Here is an 18713-nt window from a genome sequence, read left to right on the forward strand (position 1 = left end):
TACAGTACTTCTTACCTGTCAAGTCATCAGTGTCAGCATACACAATCAATTTTTTCACCTTACCTTTTTTGCACCAGAGAAACAAGATTTGCCATGCTTTCATTAAGTATTCCTCTTATCTTAGAAAATCTGTAAAAAAAATTTTTCTCCTCACCATCATTCTCATTTATTCACATGATCTTGTTTCACACCTTTTTTCAGTTTTGCTAATCTCTTAACCTTTTCTTCAATCTTTCATTTTCTACATATGGTATATAATCTTCTGTACTTAATATCTATCATACAGCAGTGGAATTAACCTATTTTGATTCCATTGCACTTGCAAAGGTCATCAATAGACCTCCCTCACCACTTAAAAGTCCACAAGTGAATTAGTGACCATCGATACTTATTCGGCTCCTCTTGATCTACAGTGGATCTCATTGTCAGCATCACCCTTGTTGCTTTAGACATTTCCAAAGTATTTGAAAGTCTACTTGCCAAATTACAATGTTATAGCTACCATTCACCCTTTGCAACTGGATTTCCAGTTTTCTGTCATGTCGTTCGCTATATATCGCAATAAATGACTTGCTTTCTTCAGTATCGGAGTCCTTGCCATAGCCCTTTACTTGCTGTCATTGACCTCAAATTGTATTTATGGTTTTGCTTATAATGGTACTATCCATTCCTCATTTTCATTGACAGACCTTGCGGTGCTCATATATATTGCAAGTTAGGAGATCTTCTATTTTCTCTGCTTATCTCCTTTCCATATTTCAGTGGAATGAGGACAGCCTTGTCATCTTTAGCTTTACCGTAAGTAAATCCTATATTTCACACAAGAAAAACCACAATGTGCCTCCTTCACCATTGATGATACTGAGTTCTTCATACAAGATTAGTATGGCTTGAGTGTCTTGCACTCAACATATTACTTCTCCCCTGTACTACTCCTGACACTATAAATCCCATATCTGCTCTACTCCCAAATAGTGTTCATATATATTTGATACTGAATCAAATATCTCTAAAAATTCATGTCTTTCAGAAGTTTACCCAGTAAATTGATGAGACCTCCAAAACACGCCTTATGCCACCTTATTCTTGTGCAACATTATGCCTATTTTAAAGGTATTTTTATGGGCATGTTCCCCTTAACTAGCAACTACCATTCTTCCACATTCCATTAAATCTGTAAACACAAAAACTGCTAGTCACCATCCATGTATAGTGTAAGCATTAGGTTACCAAACCTGCTTCTCATCCACCTGTATGCTTTAGAACAGCTTTCTGCACAGTTTACCTAAGAGTAGTACAAACTCCATTTGTTCAAAAAATATATCAGCATGTTCCTTCTTCCTGACAACCTGCCCACATTGTTTTTGCAGCCTTTCATATGTATGGTTGTTATATAAAAAATCTTAAAGAAAATACTGGTGTAATTTATTTACTATAAGATTATTTTTAAGGTTTTTCTCTTCTCTTAAACCTGATATCATTATCTCAGAGGAGGAGGTTATTATTATTACCTAACACCTCCAGGGAGTTCACAGACTCATCGAGGGAGGGCAGCTGTTCACTAACCGCAACTACATCAACGCCTATCACCACCACTAGTATTTTCACAGACAATCACAAACATCCATTCAAACCCGCAGCCTTTTGGCTGGAGAGTGGATACGCTAACCACTCGACCAATCAGGCCTTTTGTAAAAAAAAAATTTAGGTACTTCTGTCGTGATTCAAATGGCGGGATTCAAACCCGCAGCCTTTTGGCTGGAGAGTGGATACGCTAACCACTCGACCAATCAGTCCTTTTGTAAAAAAAAAAATTAGGTACTTCTGTCGTTGACAATCAAGAATGTCATTATCACTAAATATACTTCTCTTATGTCTGATCTAATAAAAACTTGATATATTTTGAAAGCATCCTGCCTATAATGTGAATAGAAAATATTTTATAATTTATAGGAAAGGGAGAAGAAGAAAGAAGAGAAAAAGCTTTTAGTGGAATATATGATGGAATGGAGTAAACCACGAGATGATCTTGAATGCGATGACTTAATGGTAAGCTAGATTAAATAATCATATTCAAAAATTTATAATGGTTGTTTTAAAATTTATTTTTCATAATAAAAATTCTGAATTCACATTTTTCAAAAATGTTTTACTTTGCAAACTTTTTTTGCAAAGTAAATAATTGAGAGAAATACTAATTCGAGATATGTTGTAAAAAAGAATAATGCATTCAAAGTGGAGTAGCAGCTTTAAATCTTTTCACATAGAATTTGCAACTTTCTTGGGAAGGGACATTTCCACATGCGTTTTCTCCCCTATAACTTCGGCTACTGTAGGCAGAGGAATATCTTCATGGTCACTCTTGATCAGTGTTTTCCAAATCTTTATCGTCTGCATATCACTTTAACATTTTGTTATTCTAGTATCCCTTGCCCTCTCTCCCATTTCCATTAGCAAAAAGTTCTAACCATGCAGTTAGCATTAACATAAGCATGGCAAGAAAAATATAAAAAAGTAAAAATAGAAGATAATCAGAATTTTTTGTTTAAAAAATTTTCCACATACCCTGGGGGGGGGGGGATTTATTGCATACTACACTGTGGTTCTAGGTGAATTTTCTTCCCTTATTCTGGATCCTTGTATTTAATACAACTCATGAACATTCAGACATTCAATTTGAAATTCTCTAGGCTCGGTTAATCAATTTATGTCACGTAAGTTCGAGATTCCTAAATCACAACGAATAGACTTCACAGTATTCTCATTCAGTTAATGAACACTTAATTCAATAACATAGCATTTATCATTTGAAGAGGGAAAAGTCTTAGCACATCACATACTAAATCTTGACTCGCTGAATACTGCAACTAGGAACAATTTACTTTCGGAGGAATTAATTTTTCAAAGTCTTCCTATTCCACGACTGATATATAGACTCGGGAGAATATAATCTTTATGTTCTTGGTTTAAGTTATCTATTTATTTCTTCATTTTCTTATACGTATTAACTTATTTCTTGCACTATTTCACTGCTAGCCATTAGGAAGTTTTGATAAAAATCCAACTCAGAAAAAGGTAAGTTAAAATACCAAGTGATTCCCAGTCCTTTGAATACCGTTTTCGGCACATCAAAATTCCCCTCCAGTCTCCACCTACCATTCTCTATACTTTCCTATTCGATTCTCTTTTTACTTAGGTTTTGGTATCTACTCCTTCCTTTTTCGCGCCAAAAACTGGTTCTCGGCGGTTTAGCTCACATCAACTTCGCCTTGTGCATAGTATAGAGTAAACACGCGCTAACTAAAAATAACATAATTTCTCATAGCAACCAATCAAGTGATACCACAAAGAATCTTCTGGATATATCAAAATTACATATATTACAGTTTCTAATATTATATTAAAGGAATTAAATTCACAAAATTAATGATATTTAATACTCAGCTTTTCATAACTGTAATTTATCCCAAACATATATAAATAAATAAATATCGATTAACATAACTTGAAGAAATTACACAAATAGCAAATTATGAGAATGAGACTATTAGTTTAAAAAAAAAAAAAAAAATGTTGCTCAGGGAAAGGTAGATTATGTTAGACTCTGAATGATATATTAACAATTTCCATTTCTCTTCATTCAGAATCCAACACTGGCATAATGCTATGCTGAACAAAAGTCACTGTAGCTAACTGTTCTTGTTAGCTTTGCATGCTGCTAGTGAGAGCTGACCATTTTTTTACAGTATTATTGTATCAGCTTGATTTAGTATTAGTTACTTCTAAGCCTCATGGAGTACAAAGACTCATTGTGGGAGGTCAAACACTCGCAAACCATAATAACTATCATTCTCTTTACCCACATGACCTCTTCCCTCTTGCATCACCCATTATACTATGCAATAATTCTTCTGAGTCTATTTTATGTCCATTCATACCACCACCCTCTCCTCCTATATGTTAAGCTCTGAAGACCACATTCCCCTACTCTGGCCTCCTCCTCAGTATTCCAGAGTCCTGATACAGTCTTAGTTTTTTGCCTCTGCACTTTCTCCAATCTTTCCTTATCACCAGTATAGTGACCAGATCTGTACACAGAAATCCAAATAAGGCCTATAGAGTGGAACTAATACCTCCTTATCCATACATGTCAGTGTTCTTCACATTGTAGCAGTAATTTTTTGGGTAACCCTTAAAACTTTTGCAACATGTCCCCTGAACTTCAGTTCCCTATCCACCAAGATGCATAGATCCTTTATTTCTTCCACCTCTTGTTGCAAAGTTCCTCCAATGTGGTAAACCTCATTCCATCTTCTCTGGCCAAAGTGCTTAACTTGACACTTAGTAACATTGAAATGATATCCCTATTCTTCTGTCCAAAGCACCAAACTATTCATACCCCTCTTGTAACAACAACTCAGAATCTCCTGACATTGCTCTTGCTAATTTACCATCATCTGCAAACAACAGAATATCTCCTTTCACAACATGAACTGTATCGTTGATATATAAGTTAAACAACAGTGGACTCAGAATGCTGTGGCAACCCTCTTGTCATATATATATATATATATATTTGTTTATAATTATTAACGGACTTAAACACCGAGAAAAAATATGAGATTTAATAAGTTTTCATTGGAAATGCCAGCTTCGTCAGGTGAATACAGTACCAGGAAATAAACAACATCTAAAAAACATTGTACTTTAACGAACATAGAATTTAGAACAAGTAGTAGTTGTGTTTGAAATGGAGTCCGAGTGTTAGTTCTGGCATGAAGCACTTTGCGTGTGAATGATATCACGAGTACACCAAAACCGGTTACAGTGCTATGCGAATCGGGTAGGCTGTAACTGAGATTGCTGTTTAGATGGGCAGGGTTGAGAGCTATTTCTTTGGATTCCAAGATATGTCTCTCTAATTCATCGGAGCATTTATGGATGTTTGAAGTTAAGTTCCAGTCTATTTGATGTTGTCGTCCTTCAACATTGGCAGAGAATAAAACTTGGCTGGATAGGGCACTAGCACTGGTTCTGTTGTAAGAAATGTCATGCTGATGTTCTTCTAGGTGGAAAGAGAGATGAACTTTTCTGTCTGGCTATAATATGGTTTGCCACAACTGCAAATGATTTTGTATACTCCTGGGAACCGAAAAAGATTGTTTTACTTTAGGTTGACTGAGGTGAGAACGGAGTTTTAGAAAGGTGGAGAAATATGTTTTAACATTAAATTTCTTCAGGATTTTCGCCAGTTTAGGAGAAATAGAACTTATATACTGTAAGGTGATGTAGGCTGTGGGGTTTGAGTTATCTTCATTACTTAGTTGACTACATAATCTCTTATATTTTTTCTCGGTGTTTAAATCAGTTAATAATTATAAACATGTCATTAAACGAGTCAATTACTCTGTAAATATATTTTAACTTTTAGCAATGGCCAGTTTTGAATGAATAAAAAGGCAAGAATAACCCTTAGTTTTATTATGTAGTAAAGATATCCTAAATGTATACTGATGATTTTACTTTAGTTTTGCCTCCATGCTGTTTGTCACTCCAGGCAGTAGTATGCTTGCGCATAGTTTATATTTCCAAATAGGAAGTTTATATAGTTGAGAGAAAAAAAATAGAACAGGAGAGGTTCTGAAAGTTGGAAATTTAGGAAGTGAAATTGGAGTATAGATTAAAGCGATAAAAATGATTTAGTTTCTTTCAAAGTAATGGAAAGTTCCTTATAATATATTAAGCAGCAAACTTATTTTAGTTAAACACTGTGAACTCAAATTGATGAAGATTTTGTGCTTAAGGATAAGGAAGACATTTTCTGAATTAAAGGGGGGGGGGGGCTTTAAATTATGTTTGTGTTTCAAGGAAGCAGAAAAGGAACTGATATGTTAAAGAAGAAAAGAAAGGCTTATTTTTATAATAATATCCCAGATGCAAATCTGTGTTATTAGCTGAAAACAAAGCGTTAATAAACTACTCTTATATACCATGGATGAATAATAGTATGCATCCTCATCACACACCTTTTGTTTTAAACCAACTGCTTTGGTGCTGACGATGTGCACACACACAGTTGGGTCTCAAATTACAGTGGGGTTCTGTTCCAATGATCCCTTCATAAGATAGAAGTCACTATACAAACCAGTTTTAATCTTTGTTTATAGTAAATTACAATGCAGTTTACATTTTATATTACTACATACAGTGCTTTGTGCTTCCATGCACTTACCATTTAAATAACCAGCTGGTATAATGCATTCATTGGAGGAGGGACAGGAAATTATCAACAAGAAATTCTTCAAATTCATAGATTGCAGCAAAGCGTCCTATGGATGGTTCATCAGATGCATAACTTCCTATAAGGTATGCATCATAGGCTTGTCATTGTTTGATTAGGTGAAATTGGCAGAGGCAGATACCTCTGCCTATTTCTTCACTGTAAATTTTTTTTTTTTCTTCTTTTTTTTTTTTTTATGTAACTGTGTTCTTCTAGCGCCATACTGTCTTTATTTGGTAACTCTTCTTTTACATCTTCATTGCCAAACTCCAACTCTATAGCAAGCAGCACTATCTTGTCACCAATCTTTTGTAAGGTTTTGTAAATAGTGACCTATTTACAAATTCTCTGTTGAATCATGTGATTATATGAATATTTCAGCAGCTTCTTCCAAACATAATTCATATGCTGCTGTCACTACATACTGCATGCATATTCCTTGTACAACACAGAATATCATATTCCTTCTAAACGTCTTAGGGGGTCTTATGGGAGTGGCTGGCATAAGTATGAGTAGTTGAGTTGCATAGTCAGGAACTAATGGTGTGTGTGTGTGTAAAGGGAGTGCAGAATAATGCAACATTGCAATTCAGTTTATAGATGATCACTTTCTCACAAACTTGCTTTGCTCCTGAATGGCACAGATGCACTGTTTCAGCTCGTGGTCTTTTCTACAGAAAAAAGCAGCCACTACCCAACATTCCTTTTCAGTGCATTTTCAACCACATTGAATCTGCCTCTATTATTCATCTTTCTTTCGATTTTCATCTATCATCTAAAACAGCCTATGTCATCATCATCATCAAATTCCTGCCATGTACCCTCAAGGGGTGTACAGGATATGATAGTACTACATGAAAAAAATTACATCATTATTAATTTCCTATCTACAATTTTCCTCCAAATCAGTCTGTTATTTGTCAACACTCCAACATTATCAGATCTTATATTTCTATCGTCTAAAGCACTTTGTACCATATCAATCCACCTATATCTTGGTCATCCTCTGGGTCGTTTTCCTGCCAACCTGGCAGAGAACACTTGTTTTGCTAATCTTTCCTCGCCCATTCTGTTTATATGACCATACCACCTGAGATTAGCTCTGCTAACACATTCCGGGATGCAGACAATGTCAAGTTCTTTCCTAATATCCTCGTTTTTAATATGATATTGCCATTGATTCCATCTGTTCACGCCTCTAATCTTTCTCAGGACTCTCATATCTGTGGTCTCTAGTCTTTGGTCAAGTGTTTTACTTCTGACCCAGCTCTCAGATCCATAAGTTAAAACTGGTTTGAACACTGTCTTGTATACAGCTAATTTAGTGTTCCGACTAATTTCTTTCTTATTCCATATGAATTTATTCAATTGACTTCCCACCATACCAGCTTTGCTGATTCTGTTGTCTATTTCTATATTTAATTTACCATCTTCAGTAAAAATCGTGCCTAAATAGCTGAAATGTTTTACTTGTTCCACAGGTTCTCCATTCACAACACAGTTGACATTTTCAATGATTCTGCCTATTTTCATTGTCTTTGTCTTTTTATTGCTGACCTTCATACCGTATCTATTACAACAGTTATTCAATTTAGTCAGAGAATCTTGCAGACTTGTAGTGGATTTATTTAGAAGTATGACATCATCCGCATAAAGCAAAGAGCTGACATTGACATGTCCAATTTTGATATCATGTTTAATACCACTTTCCTTCATAATGTGATCCATATAGATAATGAATAACAGAGGGGATAATGTACATCCTTGTCTCACACCAGATTTAACATTAAACCATCTTCCTGTACTTCCTTCAATTCTAACTGCTGACTTACAACTCAAATAAATACTAAGTATTGCTTGATATAATGCCCCATTGACACCATATAACTGCAGCATATTGAATAGCTTCTCTCTTGGCACCTTACCATATGCCTTTTCCAAATCGACAAAACTTAAATACAGATCTTTGTTATATTCCCATGCTTTCTCAACTATTTGTCGTAAAGTGAAGATCTGATCCTGACAGCCTCTATTTGGCCTGAATCCAGCTTGTTCTTCACCAAGCTTTTCTTCCACAATTCTTCTCAACTGTTTCTCAAGTATACTTGCATAGATCTTGCCAGGAACACTCAATAGGGAAATACCTCTGTAATTCTCACATGCAGTTTTATTTCCCTTTTTATATATGGGTACTATGAGAGCTCTACTCCAATCATCGGGAATTCGTCCCTCTGTCCAGGCTTTCTGAACTATGCAGTGCAGCCACTGTAAGACTCTTATACCACCATACTTCAGCATTTCTGGTCGAATATCATCTACTCCAGCTGCCTTTCCACATTTCAAGCCTTTCATGGCTTTTTCTACTTCAAGTATGGATATGTATTCTTGACTGCATGCCTGGTCAGTGTTTTTTACCACTGTGCTGTCATCACTGCTTGCTTCATTTAGCAGTTTTTCAAAGTAATTACTCCATACTTCAAGGATATCTTTTTCTCCCGTTTTCATGTCACCTTTATCATCTCTAATTCCTTTTATAGCACTCTTTCCTCCATTCTTAAGCTTCTTCAACAACCTCCAGAATATTTTGCCACCTTCTTGATATTTATTTTCTATATTCTTGCCAAAGTCCTGCCATGACTTTTGTTTAGCTAGTTTTACACAGTGTTTAGCATTCTTGCATTTGTCTCTATATTCTCTAAGAGCACACGCTGACTTATTTGAGAGGAACTTTTGGTATGCTTTCTTCTTTTCCTTCACTGCCTCTTTAACTTCCTGTGTCCACCAGGGAGTTCTGATTTTTTTATCCTTACAGACAACCTCACAACATGCCTCTCTCGCAGAATCAATCAATGTTTTCTTCAGAGTTTGCCACTGAATCTCCAAGGTTTGATTCCTGTTCTCAAACTCTTTCATTTTTTCTTCAATAATCTTTGTGTATTTTAGTCTATAGCTCACATCTGAGAGCTGCTCAACTTTTATTCGCTTTAAAACTTTCTTACATGTTATTCTTTTCAATATGAAATTCAATTTTATCCTGCTCAAGACTAAATAGTGATCACTTCCAATTTCAAATCCTCTGTACACTCTGGTGTCCTGCACCAGGGAGAAAACATCACTATCAACAATAACATAGTCAATGAGACTTTTCTTATTCCTAGCCTCTTCTCTCCATGTGAATTTGTGCACATTTTTATGTTGGAACATGGTGTTAGTAATAACCAGTCCATGTCCTGAGCAGAAATCCAACAGATATTTGCCATTATTATTAGCTTTGCTCTTTTCTCCAAATTTTCCCAAAATATTTTTGTATGTCTCACAATCATTTCCTACTCTGCTATTTAGATCCCCAACAAGGACCAACTTTTCATTTTTCATTGTGTCAGTTGCTTTTTCTAAAGCGTCAAAAAATTCCTCCACTTCTACCTTAGTAGAACCTTCTTTGGGACCGTAGGCACAAATAAGTCTCATTGTCCAGTTCCCCATTCTCATATTTACCCACATTACTTTACTTGAGACTGGCTGCCATTCAAGAAGATTAGCCTCGTATTTTGTGTTGAATACTATGGCTACTCCTTCTTTTCCTTGTCATTGCCTGAATATAACATTTTGTATATATTGCTCAGAAAGATCTCACCAGTTTTGGTCTTTTTTGTTTCAGTAACCCCTATTATGTTGATCTGGTACTTATCTAATTCCTCAGCTAGCTCCGTTTCTTTGCCATTCAGGCTTCTTACGTTGATAGTACCAATCTTTAACTCTGGTGATGTTGAGTTGGGGTTTATTTTCAGATTTGTTCCAGTAGCTGACTTTTTGCTGTTCGCCCTGGTTCCCTGGTGAAAACAACGGGGGCCTTGTTTAACTGGGCGACGCCCCAGCCGGCATGAAATTTTGTCATGTTGTACCATCATTCTATATTTTGGTTTAACCAATAAGAATACAATTTGGTCGGCTAAATCCCAAATTGCCAGCCCATCCTCGTCCGTTCAGTATGCAAGTAGATACCCAACAGGGTGCACCACGAGAAGGTGAGGATTGGACATTAGGTCAGAAGCCCTGGTCGATTCTCCCCATTCCTTTAAAGGCTATGTGGAGGTCTCCTCTCAGTTATACAGCTTTGACCCTTAAGCACCCCCAAGCGTTTGACATGAGGTGTTAAAAAAACTACTACAATCTCTTAACTCTTCAAGAAAAATATCAATAAACTTCTTTCCCAACCCTTACCTATATTTCATCACACATGCTCTTATGTACTACAGGTTCTTCTACATTTTATATATGAAATTGATATTTAAAAAAAAAAACACTTGTGTTAAGATATTACTGTCAACAGTGACTGTCATTGACTTTTCTTGTTTTCTCTGTGTAAATTTAACACATCTTTACATTGAAGATGGTATTAGTAGTGATGACTAGACCATGTTGTTAACAGCAATCCATCAGGTACATTGCCATTATTATTCTTGCTGTTTTTCCCAAAATATGTTAAAACATTTTCTATATCCAGTATTGATTTCCTACTTTGCTGTTTTGATATCTAAGATTTGATCACCTTTTATTCCCTCTTTCTCTAATGACTTGAATTCCTTCATTTTTACCTCAGTAGCACCTTCTGTGGAAACTTAATAAGCACAAATGAATCTCATTGTCTAATTTCCCATTTTAAGATAGGCTTGCATAATTATTTCAAATTCCCTGCCATTCAAGAAATTAATCTTTGTGTATAGTGTTGAATACTACTACTACACTTTCCTTTCCCGCCATTGTCATAATGCCATTATTGCTGTTGTAATTGTCGGCCTGATTGGCTGAGTGGTCAGCTTATCTGCTCTCCAGCCAAAAGGCTGTGTGTTCAAATCCTGCCATGGGCATGGATCTTTGTGATTGTCTATGGAAATATTAGTGGTGGTGATGGCTGTAGATGATGTTGGTGTATTTGCAGTTAGTTGTAGTTGGTGGATTTGAGTGGTGGAGACAGAGCGTTGTAGAGTAGGTGATCTCCCTTGATGAGTCTTTGGACTCCCTGGAGGTGTCACGTAATAATAATAATTCAATATTTATCACTTGTTTGTCTAGTAGCATCAAGTAAGTTGACATGGTACTTAACTATTCTTCTATGAATTCCCCATCTTTTCTGTGGATGGTGGCTGTCTCCTCACTGTTTGCTTTAGTTTGCTGACAAAAACAATGAGGTTTCATCATGTTGCACCATCACTTGAAAACAAGTGATATTTGATTAAAACTGTACAGTGTTACAAATGAATAAGTGGGTGGGAATTAGCATAGCAATAATATTAGGACAGTTTGTTTTATTGTTCAGCTGTCTTTATTAATAAATCTTTGTGTGTGCAGTAGTTTATTTAGTTATCCTGTGCAACAGAATAGTATTGATTGCAAGAAACTATTACAGGTTTTAATGATAATGTACAGCTTTATTAAGAAACCTTGTAAATATGTCGGAATACATTGGATAAATATTGATTCTGACTTAGAATTAAAATGTTTAAATTAATTCATTTATATTCAGTTTTTTCTTTATTTATTTTAATCACGGTAATATAGTGTCCATTATCTGAGTTGCTCTGCTGCTTATCTGATGATACAACAGAAATTACAAAAAATGATTGTCTCCTCTTGCTTTAGTGATTTAAACATATTTCTGGTAATGAAATAGGTGAATTTATTTTATTAGGATCTTCCACAGCCGATCCCTGTAGAATGTGGTTTTTCTCAGGAATTGTTTGGTGATGTTCTGCTAATCCTTGAATTTTGCCATGTCTTTGGAGATCTTATTCATCTAAAAGATTCCTTCCCTCAGGGATTTTCATTTGGTAAATAAAATTTCTTTATTAGTGAAATTTAACTTGACATTTCATGAATTTTGCCTATTATTAAATTTCATACATCTAACTAATGATTATCAGTGATATTTGAAAAGGAGAGATGCAAAAGAAATTATTAAAATCATTTGCTTGTATCTGGAATTCTTGATTGAACTATACCATTCAGTGCATATTATACACACAAACTTCAGTTTCTACCTTTGCTTTTGATTGATATGCATGTGTTAAATTTGAGATTTTATGGTAGGTGATGATAACCTACTGTTTCAAAACAGTTTAGTTTAGACAGTCATTAAAAACTACACATAAAATATTTAATGTTCTGACCATCAAAGAATAGACAGATGTCAAGCATTGTAGTTAAATCTTTAATTTATCCTTTTCCAAACAGGTTCTTATTATATCGTTTCACCAGGTGTGCAATTAAAACTTAGAATTAAGCTTTTGAGCACTTAAATACAACCAAACAAACGTTCTTTTTACAATTTTCTTATTGGAATATATTAAAATTAAGCATAAAAGAATACACTATTAAAAAAAAACCACTTTTACACTTCTTTCATGATGTAGAGTAATATATATGGATGTCAGACTATTTCTGATTCTGCCTATAAATTATCTGGATCCACAAAGGTTGAAACATCTAATTCCATGATTCAGGAAGTCAATTAGTAGATGGACTGGCAGTTTGCGACGTGTGTTCTGTATTTGTTTAAACCAAAACAAAGTGATGGCACATCATAATGAATTGTTGTACAATCTAAGCTATTGCTCATTTAAATAAAGCCCATGATGGTCATGAAAAAAAGGATGAACAATGAAAAGTCAGCTACTAAAGGGCAGGGGGGGGGTCATTTGAACTGGAGGTAGGCCCTATCAACATGACTGAAGTATCATTGGAAAAATAAGTTGAATTGGCAGGAGAACCAGAGAAGTAACTTGTCACCATAATCAACTGATGTAAGACAAATAACTAATAATTAAGGAATTGACAGCATATACTAGAAATATAAATTAAATAAACTTTAATATATACTTTCCAAATATTTCAGCAAACACCACGTTGCCATCTTCTTGGGAACTTAATACAAAGACAAGTGCCTGCAAGTACTACATAACAACAAATGAGAACCGAAGCTAGGAAGCTACCGTTTTCCTAAAGTTCTGATGGTGCCCCCTGGCGGGCTATATTGATAGTTCTTGGCCTTTGGGCTGAAGTTCTTCTGATAAATGTTTCCCAAATTTGGGGCAGTCTCATTTCACCAGTACAGCCACTCTGGGCTTGCAGACCACGCTCTGGATACTCGCCACAGAATAAGATGGAAGAAAGCCACAGTAATACACCGCAGCAAGTTCAAATATGAAAGACTATTCATGGAATTCAGCCTCAGCCCTTAGGAACATGCCAAACCTCAACAAATTTGGATGCATGAGACTGCCCCAAATTTGGGAAACATTTATCAGAAGAACTTCAGCCCAAAGGCCAAGAACTACCAATGTAGCCTGCCAGGGGAGGGGGGGGGCACCATCAGGACTTCAGGAAAACGGTAGCTTCCTAGCTTTGGTTCTCATTTGCTGTTATGTAGTACTTGCATGCACTTGTCTTTGTATTAAGTTCCCAAGAAGATGGCAACGTGACGTTTGCCGAAATATTGGAAAGTATATATTAGAGTTTATTTAATTTATATTTCTAGTGTACGCTGTCAATTCCTTAATTATTAATTATCATGTTTAACCAGTGTATAAGCCTCTCTACAAGAATGATGTTAGACAAAGTAAACTAAAACTAGTGCAATTCTACTAAATAATAAATAAATATAAAATATATTTGGGCAGTAAGTGATCATATAAAAGGAGTAGCTGTGTCATTGTTCAACATCAATATAAGATAAACTTCTTAACTAGTGTAGGTGCTTTTCAAAATGGAGAATTTGGGAAAGGAAACTTGTTTGTGTCTGTGGTTTCACAGAAAATGTAATTGTGTTACTGAACTTAATACAACAGAGCATGTTTAGTCAACACTGTCACCATGTTCAAGCATAACAATGCAAATTCACACGAAGAGTTGTTGATAGTAATACACACACACACACACACACACATGGTTTATGATATGTGAGTATACAGGAAATTGAAAGTGATCCCTTTTTTGAGCAAAATCATCATCAAATATCTTCCTATCCTCAAAGGTGTACAAGATATTATGATAGTACAGCATGAAAGCATTGCATCATTTTACTAACTTCCTATCAACATTTTTTTTTCCCCCAAATGAATGCAATTTGTCACGACTCCAATGTTATCAGATCTTACATTTCTATCTTCTAAGGCACTTGACTGCATGATTCCACCTAGATCTGGGTCTTTCTCTTAACATTATTTTTAAGGCTATTTTGTTTAGGAGTGCCCCTTTTTTAATGTCATTGGCTTTTTACTCAAGAATTCTTAGGGCATTACAGATGTATTTTAGAGAGAAATATATGCACAACAATAGAGAAATAAAATTTGCACATACTTTTTTGGATGTTGTTGGTTGTCTTCTTTCTGCGATGTGCATATTTCTGCAGTTAAAAGGGAAGGGGGTTTTGGAAAAACTGGGAGTGGTGGTTTGAGGCAATGTGGGAGAATTAATTGAAAAAATCTGGGGTTTTTTTAAATATATATACATATATTATTATTTTTAAGGGTGCTTTTTTGGAGCAGGGGAAGAGATGAAAGAGGGGGCTGAAAATAGAAATTGTTTTTTTGAGGAGGGGAAAGGGGTCAGGGAGAGGGTTAACAGGGTGCGAGCTGTTTTGACTGTGTGTCGGCATCAGAACTCATGAGAGAAATGTAGGCTATGTCATGTCGGCTTGGTGTTTCTGCCTTTGAAATGCTTGTGTTATCTCCTATTGGTCGGAGTTGTGACCTAATTTTTATGTTATGGAACTTCCAACATAAAACAACTTTTCTTCCCCATGTTTCCCAGGAAACACGGGGAAGAAAAGGCATGGGAATTTTCCCAGAAATAATACCTATATTTCTCTTAACATCCTGCCAAAAAAAAGGTTTTGCTAACCTTTCTCATTTTTAATATGATGCCATCTCTTTACTTCCACTCTTTTTTACAATCTTTCTCAGAACTCATATCTGTGGTATCCAGTCTGAAAGGAAATATATTATGTAACAAAATTTTAAAACAAATCATTCAAGCAGCATTCAGAAGTGAACTGTTGACTCAAATATAGAAAGAAAAAGTATTTGAAAACCAGAACCAAACATTGCAGACTCAGTGAGACACTGAAAAAAAAAACACTAACTAATTTATTCAGAAGGACATATGGTGATATGGTTTGCAAGAATAGAAAAAGTAGCATATCAGCTTCCAAGCTAGTAAGACATGGGGAGGCTTTGGTAAGAATATGGAATATAAATATCACATATTTATCAAAAGGTTTTGGAAGCTCTTGAAAAAGCTTAAAAATTGAGGAAAGAGTAGTGTATAAAGAATCAGATGATGATGAAGGTTAAAATGATTCTGGATGCCTTGGAAGGCTACATTGAAAGATTAAGTGAAACAAATGGTGAGTGAATGCTGGTAATTCAAGAGGATGCCAGAAGTACTTATCAGTACACTAGATACAATCAGAAATCTGAAGTGTGAAAAGACAGATGGTATTCAACTAGTTTAACATTTGCATTATAAAAATTACAAACTGGGAAACAATTTTTTTTAATTATTCAATGCATTCTTAGCTATATGAATCCGATATATATACAGTAGAAACAAAAATTATTAAATTAAAATTTTTCAGTAATAAAAGCATCTTGTACACCTAAAGACCTTTTGCTTTCCCAAAGTGTAACTACACTGGAAAACTGCTTTATTGTGTTATACTCCTAAATAAATCCATTTGGTCTTCAGAATTCTTTGACTGGGTTGTATAATTGCCACAATAAATTTGTTATGAAAATTAACAATAAAAAGAAATAAAAAAACATGAAAATGTCATCTGCATTCTCAGCAAAGAACAGATGTATAATGGAGGAAAATTGTTGAATAAAAAACACAATTCATCCTATTTAAATATGACTTTAAACATAGGATAGAAAACTAATAGATAAACAAATGGTGAAAGATTAGTAAGGTGGCCACCATTATAATTATGTAGCATACTACATCAATTTCCTGATATGTACTCCTCAAGGGGTTTTCAGGATATATGAAAGCATTACTTGATTAAGTTTATCTCTTGTTCACAATTTTCCTTCAAATTAGTTCAATTACTTGTCAACGCTCTAATATTGTCATATCTAACATTTCATGTTTCTAAGGCCTTCTGACTGGATCGATCCACTTAGACTTTGGTTTTCCTCTTGGTCTCTTTCCTGCCATCTTGGCATCAAACACCTTTTTTGCTAACCTTTCCTCGCCCATTGTATTTAAGTGGCTATAACACCTTATATTTGCTCTGCTTACACATTCTTTTTAATATTTTAATTTTTCATATGATTCTGCCATAGATGCCATCTGTTCACACTCAGAACTTATATCTGTGGTCTTTATCTAGTCTTCAACCAAGTGCTTTATTTCTAATCCACCTCTCAGATCCATAACTTAAAACTGGTTTGAACACTGTCTTGTATACTGCTAGCTTGGTGTTTTTGCTAATTTCTTTCTTTCTTATTCCATATAAATTTATCCAGCTGACTACCCAACATACCAGCTTTGCTTATTCTGTTGTCTATTTCCAGATTTAACTTGCCATCTTCACTAAAAACTGTCTAAATAGCTGAACTATTTTACTTGTTCTATAGGCTCTCCATTTAGAATGCACTCGATGTGTTCAATGTTTCTGCCTATTTTCATAGTTTTGGTCTTTATTGCTGATTTTCATGCCAAATTTGTTACAGTTATTCAATTTAGTACCTCCCTAGCTGAATCAATGTTTTTAAATCTAAGATTTCAAGATTTGGCTCTTGTTTTTATTATTAAGACAGACCTCCAGGGAGTCAGAAACTCATTGAGCGAGGCCACATACTACACACACCAGCTATCATACTTATTCTTGAATTCATTCACTGCTTGCACTCACAACATCCTGTGGCAATCCATTCCAATCATGCACCACTCTCTGATAGAAAAAAATCTAGCCCCCCCCCCTCTTAGCAGCCTTCATTCTCAGCTTCCAAGGATGCCTTCTTGTCTTTCATGGAATTGAAAAATTCCATCAATTCAAATCCTATATGACCCTATCAGAAGTTTGTAAGTCTCAGTCATATCACCCTTCTTTTTCCTGTTTGCTAGGGTCTGCAGTCTACAAATTCTTAATCAGTATTCCACAATCCTGATATTTTTAACACTCTCCTTTGTACTCTCTCCAATATATCAGAATCACAACAGAGACCAGACCTGTGCACAATAGTCCAAGTGAGGTCTTATCAAGACCTTGTAAAGAGGCAAAATAACATCTTCATCTTTACATGTGAATGTTGTTTCAGCATTGCTATTATCTTTTGAGATGTATTTGCAATCTTTGCCACGTGGTCCCTGAACTTCAACTTCCTATCTACTAACACTCTAAGATCCCTAGCCTCATCAGTTTCTTCTAGCATAATCCCACCAATGTAATATGACATTGGATATCTAATCACGCCGAAGTGAATGACTTCATTTACTGACATTGAACTGACACCCATTTTCCCATGCCCATAAATCCAGCCTATTCAAATCATTCCGCAAGTACTGCATATCAGCATCATTCCAGATTACCCTACCCACTTTGCATCATCATCATCAGCAAATAGCTGAATCTTGCTTGTCAAATCCTTCCCGATATCATTAATGAACAGATTGAATAACAGTGGACCAAGCACTGATCCGTGTGGTACACCACTTGTTACCTTAAATCTTGCAGATTCGCATTCCCCATATACCACTTTTTGATATCTTTCAGTCAGCCATCCTCTTATCCATGCTAATATTCTATAACCCAAACCCATTTTCTGCAATTTATGCGACAGTCTGCCATGCTGTATTCTGCCAAAAGCCTTAGCAAAATCCAAAAGTATCATGGTGTATCCATTCTCCTTGTCTAGTTCAATGGTAACATTGTTATGGAATGTGAGCAAGTTGCTAAAACATGACATTCCCTTAGTAAACCCATGTTCATTGCAAAGTAGAGATTCAATGTCAACCCATTTCTGAATGCAAACTCTAACCAATTTTTCCACAATCTTCACCACCACCCTTGTGCAATGGAATTACCATACATTCCTTCCATTCCTGCAGAATCTTCAGTTCTGAGACTCATATTAAACATATAATCTGAGACTCATATTAAACAAGAATTCAATTTGTTGCACAAATTGAATTCTTATTCAATTTGTGCAACAGCTCTAATACCTTGTTCTCATACACCTGCGTTTCTTCATCCAGTGAAGAGGTAGCAGTGAGATCTATGTTGATAGCTTTTAACAAAATGGGCACTCATTAGCTGAAGAATCTCTTCTGCATCTATCCTTTAAGAAGAGTTATCCTCTCATATTCATTCTTTCTTTTACTTGCAGCATACCAAGAATTTGTGTGGGCTGTCTTTAGCACTCAGAGCCAG

General features: G+C 35.4%; 1 protein-coding gene across 2 annotated transcripts in view; it reads left to right on the top strand.

Moving 5' to 3' along the window:
* Nucleotides 1-18713, top strand: part of Acf (ATP-dependent chromatin assembly factor large subunit) — a 383051-nt gene that overhangs the window by 117420 nt on the left and 246918 nt on the right. For both annotated transcript variants that reach the window (XM_090399798.1, XM_090399799.1), the window contains 2 exons: nucleotides 1954-2049; nucleotides 11970-12108. In XM_090399798.1, coding sequence (XP_090255924.1) covers nucleotides 1954-2049; nucleotides 11970-12108 — 235 coding nt within the window. The remainder of the gene's footprint in view (nucleotides 1-1953; nucleotides 2050-11969; nucleotides 12109-18713) is intronic.

This window comes from Typopeltis vanoorti, chromosome 10 (assembly GCF_054136105.1).
Source record: "Typopeltis vanoorti isolate ZY-2024b chromosome 10, IOZ_Tvanoo_1.0, whole genome shotgun sequence".
Classification (NCBI taxonomy): Eukaryota; Metazoa; Arthropoda; class Arachnida; order Uropygi; family Thelyphonidae; genus Typopeltis; species Typopeltis vanoorti.